Raw genomic sequence first — 26,973 nt, 5'->3', positions numbered from 1 at the left:
GCACTACACCAGGGTTCATATTTAACCACAGTAAGTATTCAACCGTGATAAAGAAAATTAAATGTATTAGAGAAATTGATTAACAAGAGTCTTTGGTCACCTGGTGTCTTAACCTATGTTATGTGTAATGCTGCAATAAAAGAAATACCACACAAGTGGGTTCTTTAACAAGCAGACTTGTATTCTCTCACAGCTAGAAGCTAGAAGTCCAAAATTCAGGGCACCAACTCTTATCCGGAAGGCTTTCTCTGTTGGCTTGGCGTGAAGGGCTTTGCCCTTCTGTTTTCTGTTTCTGGACAATCTTCAGGTAAATTGACATCTCTTTCCTCTCTTGTTATGAAGTGCTACCGAGTCAGTTCCAACGCATAGCGACCCTGTTTCTGAAGGGTTGCCAAAGAAGGGCTGGTGAATTTGAACCACTGACTTTGCAGTTTAAATCCACTTTGCAGTCCAGTGCATTATCCCACAGTGCCACACCAGTACTCCTTTCCAAAGAGATTCACTCTAGATACACCCTACACTAATTGTATTCATTAGCGTAACAAAGGAAACCCAGCCCCCCAGTGGGATTAGAAACACAGGCATTGCTGTGGTTAAATCCATTCAGACTCACAGCATCCCTACAGGGTTTCTGAGGCTTTTATATTTTCTTGGTGGCAGAAATCCTCATCTTTCTTCCATAGAGCAACTGGCAGGCATAAAGGTTAGGATTTACAACATGTAATTTTGGGGAATACATTCAATCCATAACACCTGGGAAATACCAGATATGCAGGAATACTTTTAGATTGTCCACTGATTTCTTACTATTCACATTTCCCATCCAAGTAAAACTGGTTTATCCACTGTCCTTGAAATACAACTCATACTTTCAGTTCCACTGTTTTTTTATATAAGTCTTTCTTGTCTCTCTGCCCTGCTATATCTTACCAGTCACCCAAATTATTAGGAGGCTAACTGTTCTTTCAAACCCCAAACCCACTGCCATTGAGTTGATTCTGACCCTAGAACAGAGGAGAACTGACCCCATAGTGTTCCCAAGGCTATAAATCTTTTGAGCCAGAGTGCCTGGTAGTAGCTGAGCATTTAGCCACTGCACGGACAGGCACCTAAATACCTTTTGCTGTTTCAGAAAGTCTTCCCAGAACCCTCTGACTGCCCTGAGTTCTTGTCGTAATTTTGGTGTATGCGAACCTTCTGACAGCGCAAACCACACTGCAAACGTTAATTTGACTGAAACTGTTTTTTTACACACATACAAAGTAGAGATGTTTTGTTGTGAAGTGCCATTGTATTGGTTCTGACCCGCAGTGATCCTGGTGAGCTTGAACTGCCAGCTTTGCTGCGCAAACCAACTTTGCAGTCCAGCACATTAACCCACAGTGCCACACCAAGAGCTCTACAGAGATGTGTGGTGGTGGTGGTGGTGGTGGTATGCCATGGAGTTGGTTGTGATTAATAGTGACCTGTATAGGGTTTCCGAGGCTGTAGATCTTTACAGGAGCAGAAAGCCTCATCTTTCTCACACAGAACGACTGGTAGTTTTGAACTGCTGATCTTGAGGTTAGCAGACCGACTCGTAACCACTATGTTACCAGAGCTCCTTACAGAGATGTGTGTTGTTGTTGTTATGTGCTGTGGAGTCAGTTCTGACTCATAGCGACCCTGTACAGGGTTTCCGAGGCTGTAAATCTTTATGGGAACAGAAAGCTTCATCTTTGTCCCACAGAACAGCTGGTGGTTTCAAACAGCTGACCTTGTGGTTCGCAGCCCGATTCGTAATCACTACAGAGATGTGTAGGAGCTTTTTTGTGGCTTGACCTTTCTTCCCTTCCTTGAGTTAAGGGAATTGTCAATTTCATTCAGATGTCCAGGAATCGTGGAAGGAAAGGAGTTAAATTTTTGATCCTTTTGATGATCGAAATGATCAGATTCTCTCTGATATATTTAGATGATCTCAACAAAGGTCTACTCACAGGAAGGAACACCTAAGACCCCCAAGAGACACTCTTCCATGGCAAGGGGAGTCTGTGCTGTGGTCTGGGTTCAGTGCTGGGCAGTCTTAAGGCCAGCATGAGACTGACCCTCAAATTGACAGCCTAGTCTGGCTTTCAAAAGACAGGATTTATCTATACTTCAATGAAGCAAGCATATCAGTTGTGGTCCTTCTGACCAGATAACCAGCTTCTGCAGGGTAGAGACAGCCAAATCTAGGCTGCGTTATCATGCATTGCAGCTGTAAGCATCTCCATGAGTTGTCCACTGCCCCAGCCAGCTGTGGGCTAATCTGTCCTGGGGTCCTAGTGTTATATCACATGAGCATTTTTCATTGATAACATGAGTACATATTCTCTATTTAAAAATCAATTAACCAATTAAAATGGATTGCAGAGGACTCTGAAAATTGCAGGGGCAATAAAAGTTCTGGATAAGTTAACATCCTTTCAGTGTTTTGGAAGAAAGTGTGAACTTCCAGTGTTTAAAGTCTCATTTACATTTTCCTTTCCCACTCTAACAGCATAGCAATTTGAGACTCTCAGGGGCGGGAAGCATTTGTTTTCAAGAGCCTTCTAGGCCCTCTGAGTTCTCAGTGCAGGCAGTGTGACCTCCTGATCTCTATTGTCTACAGTTTTTTTTTAAAACAATGCCAACAAAGAGCACATGTTCCTGCAGCTAGGGATGCCTGAATCAGCCTTCACAGGCACATGCTGTCCCGGGTAAACATTCTCACAAACAGAGCGCTCTTTCCACATCAACAGGAATGGGTGGCAGGTATTTAGAAAAGATGTTTAAGCATGCAAAATTGTAATGCAAAAGGTATAGCTTTTTATATGCTTCTGAGGAGAATGCAGTGCAACATAGCCAGTGGTGCTTTGCGATTATACAAAGCCAGGTTAGATTATAAACTCTGACATATGTTTCATGGATGTGAATATGTGACTTTAACTAGAAGTGAAAATAAGTATTAAATTAAATGAAACTACATATATAATTTACTGCCTATCATAGAACCTGGCATGCAGCTGTTGCCAAATGAATGTAGTAATTTGTTTTGTTTGTTTGGGGGGCGGGGGGCTTTGTTTTGTTTTTAAGAAGTGAAACCATCAGGTCCAAATGGCTAGGTTCAACCAACACTTGGATGCCTAACATGTTTTGCTGTGCTCTTTCCTGAACTCACCTGAATTTCTTAGAAAACTGTTCCCCTGACAATGTGTCACAGTGACCATTTGATGTATAGTGAAGAACTGGAGGCAACCATGGTTCTGTTGTAGTATATTTGCCTTCCATGTTGGAGACCTAGGTTCGATTCTGGGCTAATGGACCCCAAGCACAACCACTAGTACAGCCTGTCAGGGGAGGTTTGCATAAAAGCTTCAGCGGAGCTTCCAGACTAAGACAGATGAGAACGAATGGCCTGTCGATTTACTTCTGAAAATCAGCCATTGAAAACCCTGTGTCACGATGGCCCAATCTCGCTGTGCAGGGGGGGTTCGCCATGAGTTAGGACCCGACTTGATGTGTGGTGCTGTGGGTTAACGTGCTGGACTGCAAGGTTGGTTTAAACTGCTAGGTCAGCGGTTCAAGCTCAGCAGCTTGAAACCCTAAACAGGGTCGCCACAGGTCTGAACCGACTAGGCAGCACTGAACAACAACAGTGAAGCATTGACAACTATTATGTGATACATATCATTCACATGCATTTTTGCTTTCTCTTCTGGGTTTAGGAGGTGGAGTTTATAGGGTCTTTGGGGGTCAACAGGATAAAATATCTTTATAATTTAGAACTTCTGGTAAGTGGAGTCACTGTTTAAACAATTGATTGCCAGTTAAATAAGAAGTGGCTTATTTTTAAACGTCCCTTGAACCACATAATACCACCTTCCCATAATACAAGGGGCTAGACTGATGCTCTCTTAAAATCATAGAAGGTGGTGAGAATTTTGGTTAGCTATTTTGTGCCTGTCTTAATTCACAATAACACTGTCCCTCAACTGCTTGGTACTTATCTAATCCATCCCAAGGAGATGGGACATGCAGATCAACAAACCTTACTCAGTCTAAGATCGTCAGATTTAAAAACCAACAGGGAAAGCCAAGATTAGATTACTCACCTCCGTTTGCCTACACCCTTACATTCTCTCCTAAGTAGTTCTTAAAAGGCTGTTGTAAAGTGTCTTAATTATCTAGTGCTGCTGAAACAGAAATACCACAAGAGGATGGCTTTAACATTAATGTATTCCCTCACACTTCAGGAAGTTAGAAGTCCAAATTTAGGGCACCAGCACTAGGGGAAGGCTTTCTCTCTCTGTTGGCTCTGGGGAGGGTCTCCTTTCCACATCTGTGGGTCTGCTGGCCCTTGGTGATCTCCGTGTGTCCCTGGGTCTCAGAGGTGCTCAGCACAGGGACACTTGGTCCAAAGGACCCACTGTGCTTTCTTAGTGGTAACCAGGCACCTCCCTCTCTCCTGCTCACTTCTCTCTCTTTTTATTTCTTGCAAGATAAAAGATTATGTAGGTCAGAACCCAAGGAAACTCCCTTACATTGCATCAGGGTTGTGATATAAGGGGATTCTATCCCACCCTAGTCCCCTGACAATTGACTGGCTGATCACATCAGATTACATCATAGGGATGATCACATCATTATGTAACTGCTGAACCATGGAGAATCACTGGCTGAGCCAAGTTCATGCTATTTTGAAGCGATTCAATCCAATCCATGACATAAAGGAACCTTGTTTTTCCTTCAGTAGTTTCCTTTTTTAATATTATATGCAACAGAATTGAAACCACATTTAACGGGAAGAAAGAAAAAAAAATACATAAGCAATATCTAGTCAAAGTACAATTTGAATAGAAATAATATGGTGCATTATTTTAGAAACCCAAGAGTATTTTTGCCATTCCCATCATGATCTGTGGCATATTATTCAAATGTTCCTGAATTCATATCTTGCAAATAATGTGGCTTTGGGATTTCCTGAATCGTTGGGCATCAAAATATCCACTAATAACTACTTCATTATTTTTTTTTCCTGGTCACAAAAAAGTTATTTAAGATGACTGGAAAATGAAACCACAAACACACAAGCATAATGAAAAAAAAAAAACAAAAAACTCATGTCAACCCCACCAAAAGAGGGATATCAGCATTAATATTTTGATGCACAATCTTCCAGTATTATGGCCATTCATTTGTGATTACACATGAGAGAAAGTACAAAAATATTCCTACAAAACCATGGAAACCTTGATGAAAAAAAAAATCAAAATGTGAAGCTGTTGCTTCTTAACGTATCCTTCACCTAGGTCTATACATTTCTGAAGGTGATGTTTTCATTTTTTTACCCTTCACCAAAGAATTCTGTGCTCTACAATTTGCAGGTCAAAATTGCAGTTTTGGCTTCCTCGAGGGACTGAAATCATGTTCCTTTGAAATGCTGAGCTTTGGTAATGAAAAAGACGTCTAAAGGAGCAAGATCAGGACTGCAGGGCAGTTGGCGTACAATTTCTCAATGAAACCTTCATAGGACAGCCCTTGTTACCTAAGAAGAATGAGCAGGTACATTGTAGTGATGAAAAAAAAATTAACTGGCAACTTTACGGGCCTTTTTCTCACCAGTGCAGTATCATTTTTCTTAAAACTTCTCCCTAAGAAGTCCCAGTGTCCTTCAAGAAAATTACCAAGATGACCCCCTTGGGAATCCCAAACAACAGTCACCATAATCTTCTGAGCTGCCTAAAATTTAACTGGTTCAGCCAATCTTCTTGGAAGCCACTGTCTTCATTAGAGCTCTATTTTGAAGGCTCCCGAACAAGACTTAGACAAAGTGTTAACGTGCGAACTTGTCTGCAGCCATCCACTGACCACAGAGACATGCTTAAACACATTTTATTTGGAATAACTCATGCACGTATGAACCAGGACTCTAGTAGCAATATTTTTGACTCACCCTCATACACTCTAACAAAAGTAGAACCAACAACTATGATATTTACACCTTTGCTTAAACATGGCATCAGGAACATTTTTCCTTGTCACTGTATTTCTAGAAGGCTATTCATTGTCCACATATCGATTTCATTCTACAGATGCATCACAGATTATTTAACAAACTGCTCTTGTTAAGAAATTGCCAGTTAAGTTTGCCAATTATTAGCTGTGTAATGTTGGATGAATTATTTAGCCTCTGCGAGTCTTAGTTTTTCAGTCTAATGAATGTGAATAATGATTTACCTACAGCTCACAAAACTCTTGGGAGTCTGGTGTGGCGTTATAGGATAATCATGGACTGCTAACCGCAAGGTCTGCAATTAAAACTCATCAGCCACTCCTTGGAAACCCTACCTAGTGTAGCTATAAGTCAGAACCTACTCGATACTAGACAAGATATGTGTAAAAGAACTTGCCACAGTACTGGCTACATGTCTGCTTGTCAAATGTGTGCTTAGCAGTGGGCACTGTAGAAGGCAGCGGCCCTGCACACAACAGTCACAGCACCTGGCATATGTGAGCTGGGCACAGGATCTGGTACGTTAGCCACTCTTTATACATGCTTAGTATGGTCTGGCATATAGTACCTGTTCCTACGAACTGTGAGAAACATGTTGATGCAAAATTCTTTGCATATATCCAGGAATAGTTTCTTAGGATAAGTTCCTAGAGGTGGAACTGCATAATCAAAGGTATTCAGATTTTTAAAAATTTAAATAATAGTTATCACATTCCCCTGAAGAGAGGCAGCAGCAATTTATACTTTCATGGTAATATGCACTCGCTAACATTTAGTAGTATTATTTTAAAAATCTGGTAGGGCAAATGCTTTAATTAACATTTTTGTGAATACTAAAGAGTCTGAAAATATTCTTATCAATAACCAGTTCTTTCTTCTGTGAATTGTTTATTGGACTGTGTAGGGGGATTTTGTTTTCGACCACTTTCCAATAGGGGGTTCCAGCAGTGATGCAACCAAATTTCTAACAGAGTAAAGAGAGACTGCCTTTATCTATGATGTTGAAAACTCCTTCTGCTCTCAAGCTGTTTTTACCCTCTTTGATGATCAGAAATCCAATTTTCATGTGGACAAATTCATTAACTGTTTATCTTTTGACTTATAGTTTATTTTTCATGCTTCCCAGGTCTTCTCCATCATGAAACTCAAAAGTCAGCTAATGTTTTTAGTTTTTATTTGATAGTATCTCTTTTATTTTCAATAATTCATTTTAGAATATGACAAACTTACATTGAAAAAATTTTTAATTGTATTAATACAAAGGCAAGACTTAAAAAAAAAAATCCCATCACTACAGACATTTCTGAATATCACAATAACATATATGAGTAATTGATGTTTATGAGTTGCCTGTCAAGGATAGGTTTTGATGGATGATCTGTAAGTAGAATTTGTCTCATTTGACTGGATGGGTGGCTGGATAGTTAGGACCAATTTTATTCTGACTTAATGGAGACAAAATACTAGGATGCATTTGAGTTATGGTGGTAGAGAAGAATATTGACGGTATCATGGACTGCCAGAACAACAAATTTGTGTTTGACGAAGTACAGCCAGAATGTTTCTTAGAAGCCATGAGGACGAGACTTTATCTCACATATTCGGACACGTTATCAGAAGGGACCAGTCTCCAGAGAATGACATCATGCTTGGTGAAATGGAGGAACAGTGACAAAGAGGAAGATTCCCAATGAGACAGATGGGAAAAGTGGCAGCAGCAATGGGCTCATGGGTAACAATTGTGAGGATGGCATCGGTGCTTCATTGTGTTGTGCTCAGATAGGGTCACTGTGAGCTGGAGCCAACTGATGGCACCTGTCATCAACAACAACAAATTTGGACGTACGCCCAATTGCTTCTAGCCATAAAGTCTGTATGATCCAGCTTGCTTAAAATAAACTCTGTCTAAAGAACATAATGAAATTCCAGACTTTCTATCCTCATATATATGATCATACATATACTAACACACTGCAGATCTATGAATCACACGTTCCTTCATGGTCTAGTCTCTTAATTCCTCTCATCAGTGAAAATACGAGTTGTGTTTTTTTTCAGGGCTCCTCCTTTCCCCAGAAGCACATACATATACTTAAGCAACAGGATGAGAAATAAAAGATACAAATAAGTGGTTTGAAACATCAGAAGTATGCCACATTTAGCAAAGAAAGCAAAACTAGTCTTTCCCTATGGAGATAAAACAGTGAAGACATGACAATTTAGTGATGAGAGATGAACTGCCAAATGATGTCCTTCAGAATTTTGGAATAACTTAAGACGCAATTCACAGAAAAGCATTCTTTAGAGAGAAATAATCTGAACAAATCTGGCAAACACAAAACAAAATGTGGGTCCAGGCCATGCAGTCATTTAAAAACATACAAACAAACTGAACCAAAACAAAAATGTCTAATATTTTACAATGAAGAATACATAAAGCAGTCAGCCAATCTGAATCTTCATGCATTTAAGAAGCAAAATCGGAGTTCGAGATGCAACTGTGGTCTGAACAATATTTACAATACAACAAGATTACCTGACTTTTCTAAATTTCCAAGCAGCTAACAATTAAGAAAACAAGAGACATTCATTGATTTGCAAATGTTTACTGCAAGTAACACCACAAAACACAAACAGAATCCATTCTTGTGACCCACACAGTACAAATGTTTTCCCCCTTTGCCACTGGGGGGAAAATGCTACTAAATGCTGCTACAGACTTAGGAGCTGTGCCATAAACCTGGTAATACACAATACCATCCAATCTCAAAAGAGAAAAGACAAAGACAAGGAAGACCAGCACAGTGAACAAGGCCAATGGCAATTCTTGCTACTATAGGCTTCTGGCATATAAACGACACGGTCAGCACTTTAGTTTAGGTTGGGCATGCATGCGACTTGATTGTTCAAGTGACAGTCATATATTTTTAAAGCAAAAGAATCAAATCATAAAAGGGCAGGATTAGATCAGATGGTAGCAAGCTTGGAAGTAGGGCACAGAGGCATGTGTGGACACAGGCAGTCACATGCCTACCACACTCACTGCACAGAGACTCGTGACATGATGGTGCCACCCAGACACACTTGATGCAAGCAAGGTGGGGGACTCTTATGGTCCACATCAAAAGTGCACAATATCAGGTGGGGGCTCAGATGGTACATACTGGAGCGTACAATACCAGGTGGGGCTCTTGTGCTACACATGTATGTGTATAATACAAGGGGAGGGGCTGCTTATGGTACACATCTGAGAGTACAAGTTAAGGGCTCTCAGGGTACACAGCTGAGGAATACAAGATGGGGAGGGGGCTTTCTTGATACACATCTGAGTGTACAACATCACATACATCTGAAGGCACAATACAAGGCAGAAGGCTCTCATAGTACATACCTCAGTGTATAATACAAGGTAGGGTGCTCTTGTGAAACACATCAGAGTGTAAAATACAATATGGGGAGTTCGCATGGTACACATCTGTAGTACTATATAAGATGGGGGCTCTCAGAGAGTATATACAAGGAGGGGGGCTTGCATGGTACACATCTGAATGTACAATACAAGGCAGAAGGCTCTCATGTATGTCGGTGTACAATACAAAGTCAGGCTCTCGTGGTACACATCTGACTGTACACTATAAAGTGAGGGGCTGTTCATAGTACACAGCTGAGAGTATAATACAAAATGTGGGTCTCTCATGGCACAGATCTCAGTATAAAATACAAAGTAGGGGCTCTCGTGGCACATCTATCAGTGTACACTACAAAGTTAGGGGGTTATCGATAGCCAGAAGCAAGCACTCAACCTTTTGGGCTGGGTTACCAAGCTGACCCACAGCAGAACTGGAAACGCGTTCAGTGCATTTCCTCCCTTGGGAGCCGAGTGTGTCTGAGGAGGAGAAAAAGCATGCTAGAAAAAATCCAATCCCTAACAGTTTAAACATTCATTATTAGCTCGATCCAGCAGCTAAGGGAAAAGGCACAGACTTTGTTCCTTTATAAAGCTCTAGGTGCCAGAAAGCCAATCATCATTTCCCAGAAATGGACAAAATATGATAGTTGAAATACTTTGAAGTGAAACATATTTTCACTTTTCACACCATAAAAAGCTGTTCTCGTAAATTTCAGTGGACACACAGCCCATAGTAGGTGCAACCCTCTGAGAAGCAGCAGCGATGGAATGTTGAGTTTCACTTTTAAAGTGATGGTTCTGTAGAAACACAATCCTCAAGTTCATGTCTAGAGTGTGCACCTGTGAGCAGAGAGAGACTATTTAAAGAGAAGACTGGGTAAGTGAGGTGGAGCGAAGGAGTGTGAAACATGAAACTTAAAAGTGCTCTGATTAGCTTTTCCCGTGAAACAATTTCTAAAATGTATTGTTAATTTTCTAAAATGTTCAAAGTAAAGATAATGTGAACTATGTTTACCAAACTATGGTCTTGCCTCACCTCCCGACCACACAGACAAGCTGTCATGTTTTTATTGGCCACTGAAAGAGCAGTGGGCGAACTGTCAGAAGACTCCTCTTCAGAGGCCAGTTCTATCAAGCCCTCACTGTGTGAGTCCTGGTAAGGAAACCTTCTCACCGGGCCTGTTTCCTCATCTGGCAAAGGAAGAGATCATCACAGCCTTGCAAAGCTGCTCTGAGAAGTCAGAGTTCATACACAGGAAAGTGCTAGGAAAGAATGCAGTGAACTCTTCCTACTTCCTTGGGCGTGTGCATGTGGCCAATCTATTTCCCATCGACATGTGCTAGTCAACAGGAGTCAAATTAATGTTGTGACTATCAGCTTCATGTTTTGGTTTATTGCTTAGAGACAAGAGCCAAAATATTTTGATTAGTAGAGTCTGGTAGTTGTGTCCTGCTTTAACTGGGATGTAGCCTTAAGCCTTTCTCTGGAAAGAGTTTCATTTAGATACCAGTGTTGAGATTCAGGATGTCCCATTTACAACAAATATCCTCATGCTTCCATTGGGTAACACTGGCGGGTCTAAAAGAAATGCCGATCACAATGAAGTCTACCCTGAGAGAAGATGGGAACTCAGGGTAGAGCACCAAGTAGAGTAAAGGAAAGAGGAAGCCAAATCAAGTTCAGACATCCCAGTAAGGGGCATTAGGAAAACAAGACCCTCTCAAGCTCTGGCTGGCTGAGTAGAGGCATTAAAATTATTCCCAGATAGATACTGGCAAGGGTAAAAAATAAACACTGTACCTGGCTGGCAATCTCTATTAGAGAAGGAGACACATCTTTTCATGTGAGGTTCCAGCCAAAGGGAAGTGATTCACCAACAGCTCATTTAATGCCCAGTCCCCTACCTCCCCAGGCAAAGCTTAAACTTAGTTTCAGGATCTACTACTAATAAAATATCAAACTCAGTATTCCCCTTCCCAAATCAAATCCTTCTACTTTCAAGTAGAAAGTAAGCCCTCTTTTTTAACAGGGTGCTAGATACTTGCTGGTTTGATCTACCACATGAGTCAAAGATTATCTGTACGCTGGCTGTAGAATTTAATCGACTTTGAGAAAAGATAAATACATCATTTTCAACATAATCTCCTTGCTTTTCAGTACACTTTGTCCATCTGTTGACAAGCTTTTGTATTTCCTTACTAAAAATGTTTTAGGCTGAGCTATGACCCACGAATGCACTGCTATCTCCATTTGTTCATCAGACGTGAATCTTCATCCTCGAAGGGCTGCTTTCAGGGGACCATACAGGTAAAAGTCCAATGGAGTAAAATCAGGATAGGGAGGATGCTTTCACACCTCAAAACGAAGTTTTGCAGAGTGTCAACAGTGTAGACAGAGGTGTGTGGACGTGCATTGTCATGCAAGATCCCAATGTCCTTGGATAGCAGTCCTCTGGGTTTAATCTGAAGTTTAGGCTTCAGCTCTTCAGAGAGCAGCATCTCACTGTAATGAGCACTACTGATTGCTGATTTTTCCTGACAGTGTTCCAGTACTGGCCTTGAGAATCCCAGAAAACTGTGATCATCAATTTTTCAGTTATGTTTGACTTTTGAACTTTTTCTTGGTTGGTAGTTGAGGATATTTCCATTCCATACTCTGCCGTTTACTCTCAGGCTCACAGTGATGAATCCATGCCTTGTCAGTAACGGATTTGTTTAAAAGAAACTTTTACCTTTCTTAGAGAATCGGTCCAAATTTTGTTTGCGGATGTCCAAATGCTTCTGGTTTATGCTCTTCCAAGAGTGGGTTCAGTACCCATCTTGCACAAACTTTTTGAAACCTAAGTCTGCCTGGATTATTTCACAGGCACAGCCATGGCTTATTTGCAAATGATTTGCCACAGAATCCACTGTCACTTGTGTATTTCCATGGAATCATTTCACATGCATGCTCAAGGTTGTCACCAGCTGTGGACATGGCTGGGTGTTTTAATATAACTGGAGTGCGGATAATTTTTGACTCACCCTTGGACTCTGGGTTTTCTGCCCATTGCCAGCATTTCCAGCCCCCTGCCAGCCCTCCTGAGTGCCTCTAACGGTCCATAGTGGTTGCTGATGGGCATTTTTCTCCTGCTTGCAGCACTAACAGAAAGCATTCAGCCCCATTTTTCTCCTGCTTGCAGCACTAACAGAAAGCATTCAGCCCCATCCTGCTGGCCTTCCTCCGTAAGTGTGCACACCTTGGTGATGAGTTCATTCACTCTCATTATGGATATGAGCACATCCAGCGAGATCCCTGTTTATAATTTCAATGGCCTAAGGGACAGGAGGGTCCTGGGTGGCACTAACCATTTGTGTTTGAAAGGCTGGCATTTTAAATGTTCCTCGCCATACCATGAAATAAAGGGGATCTAAAATTTCCGCCACTGGAAAGCCTATGGAACAATTCTACTCTTTAATACAAGGGGTCGTCACCATGAATCACAACAGATTCAACCCCAATGTGTGTTTTGTTTTTATTTTTGGAGGGAGAGGGGGACAGAATTTAATTTAATCTCAGAAATCAAACCTAAAGTCTTCCACTGCCTCTCCCCAACTACCCAAATTATGCATTGCTGTAAACAGGACCACTCTTCTCTGTATGTCACACCCAAATCATCGATCTCTCTTCCTCCCATTTAAAAGCATATGTATTCACCCTTCCCAACACTGCTCAGTCATCAGGACTCACCTAGTCTCTTTAAAGTCAATGACGATCATTTTTGGATAAAATAACTCGAATCAAACTGTCCATGGTGGGTGCTGATGGACGTTTTCCTCCTGCCTGCAGCACTAACAGAAAACACTCAGCCCCATCTCTAGCTTCTAGTTTTATACTCATACGACAGTTCATATCTTAAAAGTACAACATTAAATGTTTCAAAGCATTGTACATTTTTTTTTTTTTATCCCTCCTGTGTGTTGACAGCATTAGGATTTCTTTAAATGCACATACCTCTTTTGGTAAAGACACTAATTTATTCCTGTCTGCATTCAAGTTGCTCAACTTCTTAAGTTTTCCAATGCTCTTAGGTAAAGTCTGTTAAAATAATATTTTCACTATTAATCTACAGCATCTTTTAAACATGGTGCATAGTTTTACAATAGATATTTTCAGGAACTTAAAGAACACAATCTCATCCAGCAAGAGAGGAAACAGTCCCTGAAATGGAATCAAGACATTGGTAATACTCACTTGGGGGCTGGAGAACTGAGTATTTTGGATGTTTGTTGAAATCGCGTTTCAATATAATGAAGTCAAAGGGTTACACAAGGGAATAGAGACATAGCTACTAAGGAATAAGTAGATGGATACTCTTTAACTTGAGTGAGCATTTGTACCCCCAGTATTCATTCCTTCCCTGCATGGCACTGAGGTTTACGATGCCTGTGGAAGGCAGAGTGCTGGGCAGGGAAGCGGAATCCTGAGCAGGGGGTATCAGGAGGCCAGGGAAGAGACAGTGCTGCATGAAGGTGGGAGAAAGGTGAGCAGAGCTGGTGAGGACAGGGAGATTTGGTGACATCCACCCCACCTCCCAGAGCATGGCTCCCTGGGCTACCTGAGGAGATACTGCTGGGTGACTTCCCAATCCTTGTGTCTTTGACCCAATCTTGCTACCTTTTTTCTTCTAATGAGAATTACTTACCCTTTTTTTTTTTCTAAAGAAGGCAAAAAGGGAATGAAGGAAAAAGGAAAAGAAAAGGCAGATGACAAAATGAGCATGGAGAAAGGAAAAGAGAAAGGTATGAGAGAATAAGTTAAAAAGGAAATCGACCAGATTGCTCAAAGGAGGAAAGAGGAGAAGATGATGAATAAATGCAAGGCTGAGGAAAGAGGAAGCAGCATTTGCTGCCACTCAGCTAATTTACCCTTGGTGGGTGGTGAATGCCCGGTGTCGGCCTTTTGCGCTTGTAGGGTTGGAAGGCTGGCCCATGTGTGGGAAGCCTGAGGCCCACCTCTTGCCTTCCAAACACTACCAAAGTCTGAGTAAGAAGCGGCCTCAAACAAAGCCCATCAGTTACCACTCTTTAGTTCCGCTCAAATGAGCATTCCTTAGCTCCAATCCCACCTAGCCTTTCCCTGGAAAGCCACCAATTCTTCTCCTTCTCTCCTGTTCTTCCCATTTCCTCAAAGAACTTAGGAAGAGCCCAGATGAACCCCACAACAATGCTTCGCTTGGTGGTCTGTGGCCACCACAGGAAAGGCATCATCACCACTTGTACCAACAGTGTCCCTACACTCTCCCGGGGGAATTCATAGGGTGTCAGTTCAGGCCCCATATTGTAGGGAACACAGCTAGAGTCTATCCTCAGCATGGCTTTCTTCTCTGACACAGGTCAAATACTGATCTTCATGTACTAGCAAACAGGGGGATCTACCCTCATCCGTCCTCTGCCATACAGAATCCACACACTACATATCCACTTGCATACATAAACCACACTCACCAGGAGCCGATTTTCTGTCAGAACCAATTCTGTGAGGCTTTCACAATCCCCAACTGCCTCAGGCAACTGGGAGAGTCGATTCTGATCCACCTTCAAGATGGACAGTTTCTTCAGTTTTCCTGTGAAAGTGTTATTAAAACTCATTAGCCACAATTTCCCCATAATCACCATTTGATATTTACTATCTGCTGTTCTTTTTTTGTTTGTTTTACACAGTAAGTTTCCCCACTCAGCTTTTTTAATTATGAAACTATTATCATGCTCATTTAGATCACTCAAAGTTGAGAGTTGAGATAATTTGTTCAGAACATCAAAAACAGTCAGCAATTAGCAGCAAATCGTTTTAAAAGGCTCTACCTAAAAATATCCTAACACAAAGCCAGAAAAGAAAACCAGGCAGCTGGCTCTTGCTGGATCTTTAAGAGCAGGAGATACTTCATGTAGGGATGAGAGAGAGGAGACACTTTAATTGTATTCCAAGAATTACTTTTACTAAAAACACTAAATTGCAGTTTCTTCTTCTTGTTGGTGTGTACCATCAAGTTGGTTCTGATTCATAGCAACCTTGTATAGGGTGTCTGAGAACAGCTGATGGGTTTTAACTGCTGACCTTGTGATTATAGCGCCACAGCAGGACTATAGGATAAGCACGTATGAATAAATATCTGACTCAGACAAAATCCTTATAATGAATTTTTTCTCTATACACAGAATAGGGTGGTCACCTTTGAAAAGCCACAATGAGGTCTGAGTTTATTTTACCCAAGGCAGGAATATTCAACTTTCTGGTGATGTCTACAGGCTACAGAGATAAAGAATTGAGCTTTACTGAGTCTCCACTGAGTGAAAATCAAACCAAACCTACTGCCATTGAGTCAGTTCTGAATCACAGAGGCTGTAAGTCTTCACAGGAGTGGACAACCTAGCTTTTTTTTTTAAAAAAACCTTTTATTGTGAATTATGTGATAGTTTGCATGGGAGAACGTTAGCTTTACATTCATCCTATTGTATATCATTACATTGCCATGGCTACAATCTTCTCCATGCATCATCAACCAACCAAAAGGTATATCCTAAAAGCCTGGCCCCTGGTCATCAGTACACAGCCCCTCTCCCTCTCTGGGTCTAGAATTCCCAGCCACTCCATCTCTCCAAGTCAGTGTCTCTGCCTCCATCTCTAGAATCACTGTTTCTCTGGGTAGGGTCCCACACTCTGTTCTTCTCCCTTGATGGTCCCAGGAACCTCCACTCCTGGACTGCAAAGTCAATCACTTCCTTCCTTTTGCTACAAAATGTCTACCTTTACATTTCCAACCCTCACAGTCAGTCCTGCTAACAATTATTCACTATTGTACCACAAGAGACCTATTCCCATATCCTTTCATCAGTCCCGCCCAGGCAGATTGGATACAACTCAGTGGAGACTCTACCTTCCTCTGCGTCCTCTGGATCTAGTCTCCCTCTTGAAAGCTTGTAAGCCAGTCACTTCTTGCCTTTGTAGTTCCCCTCCTCCCCATTTTGGGTAGCCAATGTCCAAGTTGCCCATTCCTGTCTACTCTGTGTATTGAGGGGGTGGGAATGATCCTTGCTGTAAAGATTTGTTTCCTCTTTTGAGCTACTGAATCCTTAGGTGTAGGGTAACCTAACTTTTGATGTGGAATGGTTGGTGGGTTTGGACTGCTGACCTTGCAGTGAGCAGCCCAATGCTTAACCCATAGTGCCACCAGGGTTCCTCCACTAAGTGAATGAAATCCTTCATAACTCAGTTGACTCTGGCTTTCAACTCTAAGATGACCAAACTACAAAGCAAGTGTTCTTCATTATCCTGTGAGAGCAGCAACTGGTATGAGAAAACAGCCTCTACTGTAACAGAGACATCATAGTGGAGGAAAGGGTCTTATGCCACTGAAAGAATGAGCTTGCCTCCTGTGCAGCCACAGGGAAAGGTAGAGGCAGTAAATGCTTCTTAAGCTCTATTTAGCATAATCAATAACCTGTCCCCCAAGGGTTTTCACCTGCCCTCACTTTCAGGAGAAACATTAACATTCAGAGGTAATACGTCTCACCTCACCCCGACAGAGGATGGGGCTCCTTAACAGTACTACTGGCAAGCGGTCTTAAAGCCTCTCCTTGAATACTTGTACTAACAGGTACTCATTTCTTCACTAAGCAGCCAAATCTAATTTGTAACAAGTCTCTTTCTTTAAAAAATAAGTGCTTTCTGAAATTGAAATCCACAATCCTTTCTGCCAGTTTCTATTATACCAAGCTGCTAAACCTGTTGCCTTTTGAGTGGATTTTGACTCATGGCGACCCCATGTATTACCGAGTAGAACTGCTCCATGGTATTGCTGGTGGGAATCTGTTAGGAGGCAGATCGCCAAGTCTCTATCAGTGAGCGGTACTGCTGGAAGGATTTCAACCATCAACTTTTAGGTTAGTTTAATGCAAACTGCACTACCCAGGGGCCATTTGTACTCTGTCATTGCTGTTGTGTGCTGAGTTGATTCCAACTCACACAGATGCTACACAAAGGAGCAGAACTGCCCCATAGGGTTTCCAAGGCTGCTAATCTTAGTGGAAGCAGACTGCCTCATTTTTCTCCTGAAGAGAAAGAATTAGCCAAATGTTTAATCACCGCTCCTCAACCTGCTTCAAAGTCAGTCATGTCTCCTGCCGCTTCCTATTGTTGTTGTTCCGTGCCATCAAGTCAGTTTTGACTCACAGCAACCCAGTATAGGATTTCCATGGAGTAGCTGGTGGGTTTGGACCACTGACCTTGCTGTCTGCAGCCAAGTCTTAACCAACTGTCTCTCAAATTTTACCAAGTCAGCCATCTATCTTCTACCTTTTCCTGGTCCAAGCAAAATACCCCCAGTGCCTACAACTGCTTCCAGATGACGCATTTAATTCTCACTAAACATTTCTACATAGACTTGCAGAGTTCCCGTAAATTTTGTAACTGGCCTTAGCAAAAAGACAATGTCTGTATTTCTACTGAGTTGCTATTATCCATTACCACTTTCATCTTGACCAAATACAAGAAGGAAGCGATCCCCTGCCACACAGCTATTCCAGCTATTGAAAATCTTTCAAACACTTCTTGTGGTGTTTTGAATGAAAGATAAATGAAGGTCAAAGCCTACAATCTTGTAACAACTGTGGGGTTAAAGATAGTTTCTGAAGTAGCTTCGCTAAGGCGGGAGTGCCAATCCATGTCTGTTTATCCTCACTGTATTTGAGTTTATTTTCTCAAACTAGATTGAAGTTTATTTTCTCACAATTTCCTTTAAACTGAAGGAAATTGTCTGGACTGATTTTTTTTTTTTTAAAGGAAACAGCATAAAATTATTAAGGCAAAGGACTGTCCTTGATGTACTGAAAAGGTTCAGTTTAAGCACAACAAGTTTCCTTTAACAGCCTCCTCCTTACGTCATGCAATAAGTCAAAGTTATTTTCTCATAAACTACTTAGGATGTTGAATAAGAAATTTCTCAGTGATTGCTCATATGCCTTAAACACATTCTATTATTTGGGCTTAACCTCTGCTGAAATCATTGAGACAAGCTGCCGATGAAGGGGATATGAGTCAGCGCTTTTAAGTAATAATTCATGTAATTGCTACCCAACCAAGACAACAGGAATACGTGCACTCGGAGAAACTTATAATTGCATTAGTTATCCATTGGTTTCTTTCTTTAAAAGCAAACAAACAATGGGAAGACTCTCAGGAGCTACATCCCCAGGCCTGGGAGTGGTGAGAGAAGGGTGATTGTGCTCCAAATGCCTAAGACAACTACCACTGTCGTCAGGTGTCAGCTGTGTTCAGTACTTACCGATGCCATCGGGAACCGTTTCTAGTAAGTTCTGTGAAATGACTAAATCTGTTAATGAAGTCAGGCCACTAATTTCTTCAGGAAGTCGTTCCAACCTGTTTTCTGAAACATCCAAGCAAAGCAGGTTCTTCAGATTTCCTATTTCCTACATCAGTGACATAGAAAAAGGAGACTCATGTTTCAACCTGTCACAGTAGAGAGGACTCAGTTACAATGATTTTTTTTGCAATCGTATCCCAGCATAGTCCCAAAGCTGTAATCTTTAGTATATGTCTAAATGTGAAAGCGGGTGTAAGTTCACAGACGTCCTTCTAATGAAACTGGGAAGCTGCATGAATCATAGATAGGGAGCTGGGCGGGATGCCAAGCCCTCCACCTTCAGGTGAGTAAGGAATCGTTCTCATGTAATAAAGGAGACTGGTGTCAAGTAAGTACAGATGATTTGACTTCAAGGTCACATGATTAGGGGAAAAGGAGGCTAGAATCCAGTTTCCCAAGGTTGGAATCAATCACAAGTAAGCAGCTTACATTTCAGGGTGACCCTGGGATTTTCTCTGGTAAGAAACCACCTATTTAATATTATTCACCAGGGACAGGAAGTACTTGTTACCACAAACATCAATGCAATTGCTCCTTGGCAAAGCTGGGGTAAACAGAAACCCACTGACACCTTGGATATCAACAGAAAAGATGAGTGTGCTACTTACTTACTAAGAAAACAGTCTATCTAGTATTGGAAAAGTACTTCAATGACATTAACATTCAATTTAAACAGTACCTTACCTTCCAATCATAGAAGGCCTCTTTTTTTAAGAAGATGTCTCTTGTATTTACCTCTACCTTGCCATTTCCACTGCCCCTATTTTCTACTTTCATTACTTTCTTATCGGGACTGTTGGCTCAGTCTCTGGGACTCTGGGTCTTGACCATTCCTCCCATGTCCATTCTAGGAGGATAAGCACTGGACCACAGGTTGGTTTGAACTGCAAGGTTGGTAGTTCCAATCCACCAGTTGCTCCTCAGAAACCCTATACAAGATCGCTATGAGTCAGAGCCGACTTGAAGGCACTTAACAATGACAACAATCAGCCAGAAATGCATGCTGACTTCACAGTTTGGCTGCAAGATGTGCCAAAGAATGAAAATTCAATAAAAGTTAGAGTCAAATAAAATAACAGGCGACAATGGAACACAAAAATGCTTGTTTAGGGAGGCTTGCTTCTTTTGAAAAAAAATTTTCTTTTAAAAGGATTTTTCTCTCCGGTTACTGGAATAAAAGCAGCCCTGCTCACTAGATTTCCAGAAAGTGACTGTGTGTTCAAGAGTCTGTACAAAACTCCATTTGGAACATGGTTCTCATACTTGACAACAGGAGGAAAAACTTGGACACCATAACATGCCAGTTACACTATAAGCAATATTTGGGGGGCGGGGGGGGGGGGCGGAAATAGAAGGAAAGAAAAGCTTTTAACATTGCTTTTAGATTAACTGTTGCTGGATAAAAGGTAGCTGAATTTATTCCAAAACACCTGGCACATCACATAAGGTGACAGAAATGTATACTGTCAGAAGGATGGGTCCTGGTGATGTATAAATCTGCTAGGCTGGAGGTAAGATGCTGAGTGGTAAGGGTGAAATACAATACAGACTTCACAAACTATAGGACATATTCACTTAGAAATTGTGGACTTCAGTTTTCAATTTTCCTATGGCAATGTTGAAAGATGAATACTCAACATACTTCTCTAACTGAATTTTTCAATCACGGTTTTTTGGTTTTGAAGATCACTTTTATTCAACAGCAAAGAATACATGAGGTTTACTGTGGTGGTGGTTGTTTATATTTTGGGGAAGACATTAAGAAATTACCACTCACCTGAGGTAATTCTGACAGCTGATTCCCATCCAGCCAGAGATCCTTTAGATGCATGAGAGCTCCGATTGATTCTGGCTAAAACAATGAACATAATGTTAGGGCAACAAACACCTAAAGCTCAGTCTTCTGTTAAGAAAGGCAGAATACTAATTCACAGCAAAACTGGATACTGTTGCTGTTGTTAAGCGTTGTCAAATCGGTTCCGACTCATAGTGACCCTGTATAAGGTTTCTGAGGCTAGTGAGTTTGAACCACCAACTGACCTTGCTGCCCCGTACTTATCCTATAGCACCACACCTTGCTGTTGTTGTTGTTGTTAAGTGCCACTGAGTTGGTTCCAACTCATAGCGACCCTATATAGGGTTTCCAAGGAGTGGTTGTGAGCGTGAACCACCGACCTTGCGGTTCAAACCGACCTTGTAGTCTAGCGCATTAACTCACAACACCACACCAGGACTCCAATAATTGCATAGTGTAGCAAAAATTTGTTGGTACTTCTCGAATATCAAGATCGCCTTCCCTAGGCATGACAGTTTTCATTTCTATCTACCTGTATCTTGACAACACTGTCCCCTAACCTCACCCAAACCGTAATTCTTAACCTGTGTGAAATGAAGGACATTCTTTTAATGTTCCCAAGTCAGACCTGTAGAAACATCAGTCTATAAGCCTATAATCCATACACACTTCCTGATATGGTTTGTGATCAAAACTGAAACTCAAACCCACTAGCACTGGGTCAATTCCGACACACAGCAACCCTAATATGGGGTTTCTGAGACTGTGAATGTTTATGGGTGCAAAATGCCTCATCCTTCTCCTGCGGAGCAGCTGGTGGGTTTGAACTGCTGAACTTGCAGTTAGCAGCCCAACACTGAACCCACACCACCACCAGGGTTCCTGATCATAACTAAGGATACGCTGAATTCGAATCTACCTTTTACACAGACTTACCAAATTATATATTTCATTGTTTCCTAAATCAAGTTCTTCTAGTCTCCGTAGCTGGGTAAGAGAACTATTTAAAAACAAAAAACAAAAAAGGAGGGGAGAGAGGTAGTCAATCAAGCAATATACTTAGAGCTTAGAAATGCAGAAATATAGAATATTCCTCACTTGGGCAACTGCTCAAAAATAAGTTTCTTTTGATTTTTAGGAAAATAAACCACTGCTTTGGAACAATATTTCAAGAAAAGTTACATCGTCCAAGCTTTTAAAATAACACAGGGTCTTATTCTGACAAAACATTAGTACTTTTTTTCTTTTTCAATGCTAGAAGTTGATGCATGTCAAGATCTACTCAAGACAAAACTCCCTCTTACTTTCCCCAAAGACTCACTCGGGAAGATACGTAAGAAGATTCTCTCTCAGTTCCAGGGAGGCCAGGTTGTAAAGACTAGAAATCAACAGAAGAAAAAAACATATAAGGAAACATTCCTGAGATTCTTTCTACTCCAGCTCCCCATACCCACACCCAACGTTGTAACTCTTAAAAAAAATCTTGTATGCGTCATTTCCTAGGGGAAAAATATCTATCACCATCCCCACCCAAAACAAACATATTCCTTAACTCCCAAATTTTCACATAAAAAAAAAAAAAAAAAGTCATAGGTCATGAGTACAAGGCATCCTCACTCAATTGCATTTGTGCATTTGGTATGTGGCAATAACTCAGAAGCCATGAAACAGCAACCATTCCTGGGACCAACAGAGAAGGCAAGTGTGTACTCGCCATTATGACGATGAAACATGTGCAATGGCCATAAAAACAACATCTTTACTTTTGGAGAACTCAGGGCTCTTCTTCATGATAAGCATGAGGGGGAGACCACCCCTCAGTTAAGAAAATCCAAGCAAGAAGGACTCCTGCTGTGGCACTGGAGGATCAGCACTGGACTGTCAATGACAAGGTCGGTGGTTCAAACCCACTAGCTGTTCCTTGGGAACCCTGTACAGGGTTGTTATGAGTTGGAACCAACTCAACCGCACTTAACGACGATTCTACTTAAGATCACCCACCTAAACTGCAAGTAGCAACACTCCAAAATAGCTTCCATTTAAGTGCATTAGGGATAATGTCATAATGCACCTTGCATCGTGTCTGGGACAGAACACTGATTCAGTAAATGGTAGCTATAATACTGCTGCTTTTATTTTGTGACCCGACCCCAGAATGGCACTCCTTTCAGCAGATTCTACGGTCTCTCGGGTATAATCACGTCTATCTGGAGCATGGCGAAAAGAGACAGATGTTCTCCCCAGACACTGATTATCTGGGTCAAATTTTGACAAGCAGTGGTAATTCTGCATCACCAGAAACCCTCACGTATCCACATGTATCAGCACTGGTACAACGCATTAATTCAGAAAATAACTGATCCATCTGTTATCTAACAGGTACTGTGCTATGTTCTGTACTGACCACAGACTCAAGAGTTTGCTAATATCACCATAGTAATATTCAAATTTGGAAGACTTTTATTTGTGAGCACACAGAACACAGGAGGCAGGCATTATCCCAATACTCTATAATCTGCTTGAATCTTCTATTCACCTGTCTTCCAAAATAAAAGCCAGGATCATGTGGACTAACAAAGCTGGTTTCCCAGCACTGGAAAGTGTAAATCTGATTTAAGTGAACATGACTTACACAAGCTTTAAAACTGTTTGCCTGGAAATTAATTACAAAATGCACAAGTTCTGTATCGCTTTCTCTAATATTAAGAAACAAAATAAAAAAGAGTCTTCACAGTTGTTGCTGTTGTTGTTAAGTGCCGTTGAGTCAATTCCAATCCATAGCAACCCTGCGTAGGGTTTCCGAGGAGCAGCTGGTGGTGAGCTTGAACTGCCAACCTTGCAGTTCATATGGCTTTGCAGTCTGGCGCATTGGCCCACAGCGCCACACCAGGACTCTTCTTTACAGTTAGAGCAATAATAAATACAACTCTTTCAAATGCACATTCTAACGATCTTCATGGTAAAACTGTTTAGTAACAAAACATTTGCCAAGCAACCATCTTCACATGTACAGTTCAGGGACTGAGAGTCTATTCCCATCACCATTACAGTTGTTGGATGTTTTTATCACCCTTACCTTCTCTTTCCCTGAGTGTTGTGTCTTCCTCTCCTGCTTCCTTCTGCCCACCCTTAGTAACCACTAATAAATTTTGATCTCTATTCAAATGCATTTTTTTAAATCTCAAAATCCCTGCTGATAAATGATTATGAATTTAGTGCTGACATTTTTCAAAATAAAATGCAACCAACTGGGAGTCTTAACTATCTAGTTTTACTTTCTTTTGCCCGTGTGTTTATGATATAGTAGTGGGAAGGAGCAGGAGGGGAGAAACCCCCTCCAGAGTGTGTACAGTAAACCCATCATGTAAAGAAAGATGGCAGGTAACATTTTAAATGGCGTCCCTGGCTAGTATACAACTGGAAGTTTGGCAATTTGATTCCAACCAGAGAATCCTTGGAGGAAAGGCCTGGTTATCAACTTCCAAGATATTGTTGTTGTTGTTGTTAAGTGCCGTTGAGTCAGTTCCGACCCATAGCGACCCTGTACAGGGTTTCCGAGGGTGTCAATCTTTACGGGAGTAGAAAGCCTCATCTTTCTCCTGAGAAGCGGCTGGTAGTTTCAAACCACTGACCTTAAGGTTCACAGCCAGATTTGTAACCACTACGCTACCAGAGCTCCAAGATATTAAGCGCTGAAAATCCTATGGAGCATAGTTCTACTCCTGGGGTCACCGAGAGTAGGCACTCCACTGGAACTGAAAATATTTAAAAAGTAATCGTAAAAGCAGGGAGAGAGAGAAGAAAAAAGGTTTCATTTTTAGCTTTAACTTTTTAGGTAATTTTTAGCCACTTTTATAGAGAAGGTACAAACTTGGCTATTTTCACACTGGTATTCTGAAAACCATCGGTAACAACTGTCATTTTCTCCCCTGTTCAACATTTATTACTTTCACAGCTATTTTAGCAAACTAGGTAAGTCCCACTATTGAAAAGAGTAAAAAGTCCTCCTTTGTTTCAAAAATTTTACTTGTAGAGCATCATCTAAAACATTATCTTTAAGAGCAGCTTTGCTCAGGCCTTGATGCTGAGTGCTGTACAAAGAGACAACAGAGCATGGAGACACGGGAGAAACTGGCCTGCAATGTAAGGAGGCTCTGTACACACAAGCCACCTCATTTCAAAATCACAACCTTGGCACATAGGTACTCTGGTGACACCATTAGGAAAGTGAAGCTGTACGTGAGGTAAATAGTGAGAAACGGAATTCCAGGTTAGCACTGTGGACTCGAAATTCAGCAAACTGAGTTCAGGTCTTGGAAACTGCAGTAGTTTTAGGAGCCTTGGTTGCACAATAGGGTCCCTGGTGGCACAGGGGTTAAGAACTTGGCTGCAGAAAGGTTGTCAATTAAGACTCACCTGCCACTCTGTGGGAAAGTAATGTGTCCGTCTGCTTCCGTAAAGATTGGAGTCTTGGAAAACCTGGGGGTCCGTTCTACTCTGTCCGATGGGATTACTATCAGTTGGAACCGACTAGATGGGAACAGGCCGTGAGGCTCAAAGGTTAAGCACTCAGCTGCTAAGTGAAAGGTTGACAGTTCAAACCTACCCAGTGGCTCCATGGAAGAAAGATCCTGGTGATTTACTCCTATAAAGATTACAGACCAGGAAACCCTATAGGGAAGTTCTACTCTGTCATACAGACTCACTATGAGTAGAAATGGGCTCAATAGCATACAACAGCAAAGCCACAATTCTAATCTGGTCAATGACAAAGCCCCTGCCCTCAACAAACACTACCTTGAGGCAAACCTGGCATCTCTCATTAGCGTGCAACTTTCTATATAATTTATATTTTACAACACTTATCAGTTCTAGGTGGATATCTAATTCTTTTGACCACTCCAAGGGACACTGGGATATTTGCCGTTTTAGATTAATGAACTGTTCCCCACGCCGTAACACTCACACTCAAATATAATAAATACCCTGCTAAGTATAAAGCTTCGGACTACAAAATGTCTTAGAGTCTGGTGTTTTGGTATAATCTGAAAAAATGTGGATGTAAGGAGTCCTGGTGTGGTACTTGTAGGATAAGCAGCTAACTAACTATAAGGTTGGTGGTTCAAACTCACCAGCCACTCCTTGAAAACCATATCTAGGGTCGCTATGAGTTGGGACTAAGTCAACAACACTTCAAAATAACAACAAAACAAGGGTACCATAACACTAATGACATTTTTATAATTTTCAAAAGTAAAATATTAATTAAAAACAAGGTATATTAAGAAAGCACAATGCTTTCCAAATATTTTAAGCTCATTTTTAAAAAAAGAAATTCAAACATAATCAGATTCCACAGGTCCATGGATGAAAGTGCCACCCAAGAAAGAAACAGGCAGAAAAGAGGAGGCCCGAGGTTCCAGCGCAAATACCAACTCCGGCTCTCGCTAATTAGCTGGATTCACTAGGCTGAACTGCTTCACCACATTACCTCAATTTCCTCTAAAATGAGTATAATTATATTATGGCAATTAGAGCATAATCTGTTTTCGTATCAAGTTAAAAAGGCCCATTTTACCCTTACTTCCTTGGGCCAAGCCTTGTCTCTAAGTGCAGTCAGGCACCTTACATGTGAGTGTGCCTCGTCGGGTCTTCAGAAAGATCACAGTAGTCACCTCACTGCTGCAACTGCTCAAAGAACAGGCACAGACGATGAGTGGGTAGCACAGGTCAGCTCTGAACTTACTACATGTTGTCCGCTGTAGTAGAAACACAGGACAACATGAGACAAAACTCAAAGGAACAGCTTTAACTTCAGACTCCTTCCTATCTCCCATATAAACCCAAATCTCAGAGGATAATCTAGACAAATCATCCCCAGTTCAGAGGATCATTAATGGATCAGAGGTTTGCCTGGATAGTTACAAACCAATGTGTAGAAACCCACCAGCTACTCTAGACTGGTCCAGTAACAGCTGACACTAAACAAAATCAGCCTGGATACAGAACTAGACCAGACACATTGATACAATTACAGAAGAGTGACTGAGTGAGCTCCTTTCTTGGTCATTTGGAAGAGAGTACAGGTTTACCTCATTATAATTAGTTTTACTTTATTGTGCTTTGTCGATACTTCATCTTTCACAAATACAAGATTTGTGGCAACCCTGTATATAGCATGTCTATAAGTTCCATTTCCCCAACAGCGCTCATTTTGCATCTGTGTCACATTCTTTTTTAAGGTTTTTATTTTGGATTGAGTGAAAGTTTACAGGGCACATCATCAGCTTCACATTCAAGAGAAGCGGCTGGTAGTTTCAAACCACTGACCTTA

At 41.3% G+C, this 26,973-nt stretch overlaps 1 protein-coding gene across 1 annotated transcript in view; it reads right to left on the bottom strand.

Moving 5' to 3' along the window:
• Positions 1 to 26,973, bottom strand: part of LRRC1 (leucine rich repeat containing 1) — a 165,254-nt gene that overhangs the window by 14,667 nt on the left and 123,614 nt on the right. Inside the window, exons 5-10 of the mRNA XM_006835723.1 lie at positions 21,961 to 22,017; positions 21,576 to 21,639; positions 20,622 to 20,696; positions 18,746 to 18,890; positions 14,910 to 15,028; positions 13,417 to 13,500 (exon numbers count right to left, since the gene is read on the bottom strand). Coding sequence (XP_006835786.1) covers positions 13,417 to 13,500; positions 14,910 to 15,028; positions 18,746 to 18,890; positions 20,622 to 20,696; positions 21,576 to 21,639; positions 21,961 to 22,017 — 544 coding nt within the window. The remainder of the gene's footprint in view (positions 1 to 13,416; positions 13,501 to 14,909; positions 15,029 to 18,745; positions 18,891 to 20,621; positions 20,697 to 21,575; positions 21,640 to 21,960; positions 22,018 to 26,973) is intronic.

The sequence above is a fragment of the Chrysochloris asiatica genome, unplaced genomic scaffold (assembly GCF_000296735.1).
Source record: "Chrysochloris asiatica unplaced genomic scaffold, ChrAsi1.0 scaffold00019, whole genome shotgun sequence".
In the NCBI taxonomy this organism is placed as follows: Eukaryota; Metazoa; Chordata; class Mammalia; order Afrosoricida; family Chrysochloridae; genus Chrysochloris; species Chrysochloris asiatica.
The sequence above is the reverse complement of the archived record's forward strand: the minus strand, read 5'-3'. Positions and strand labels throughout refer to the sequence as shown.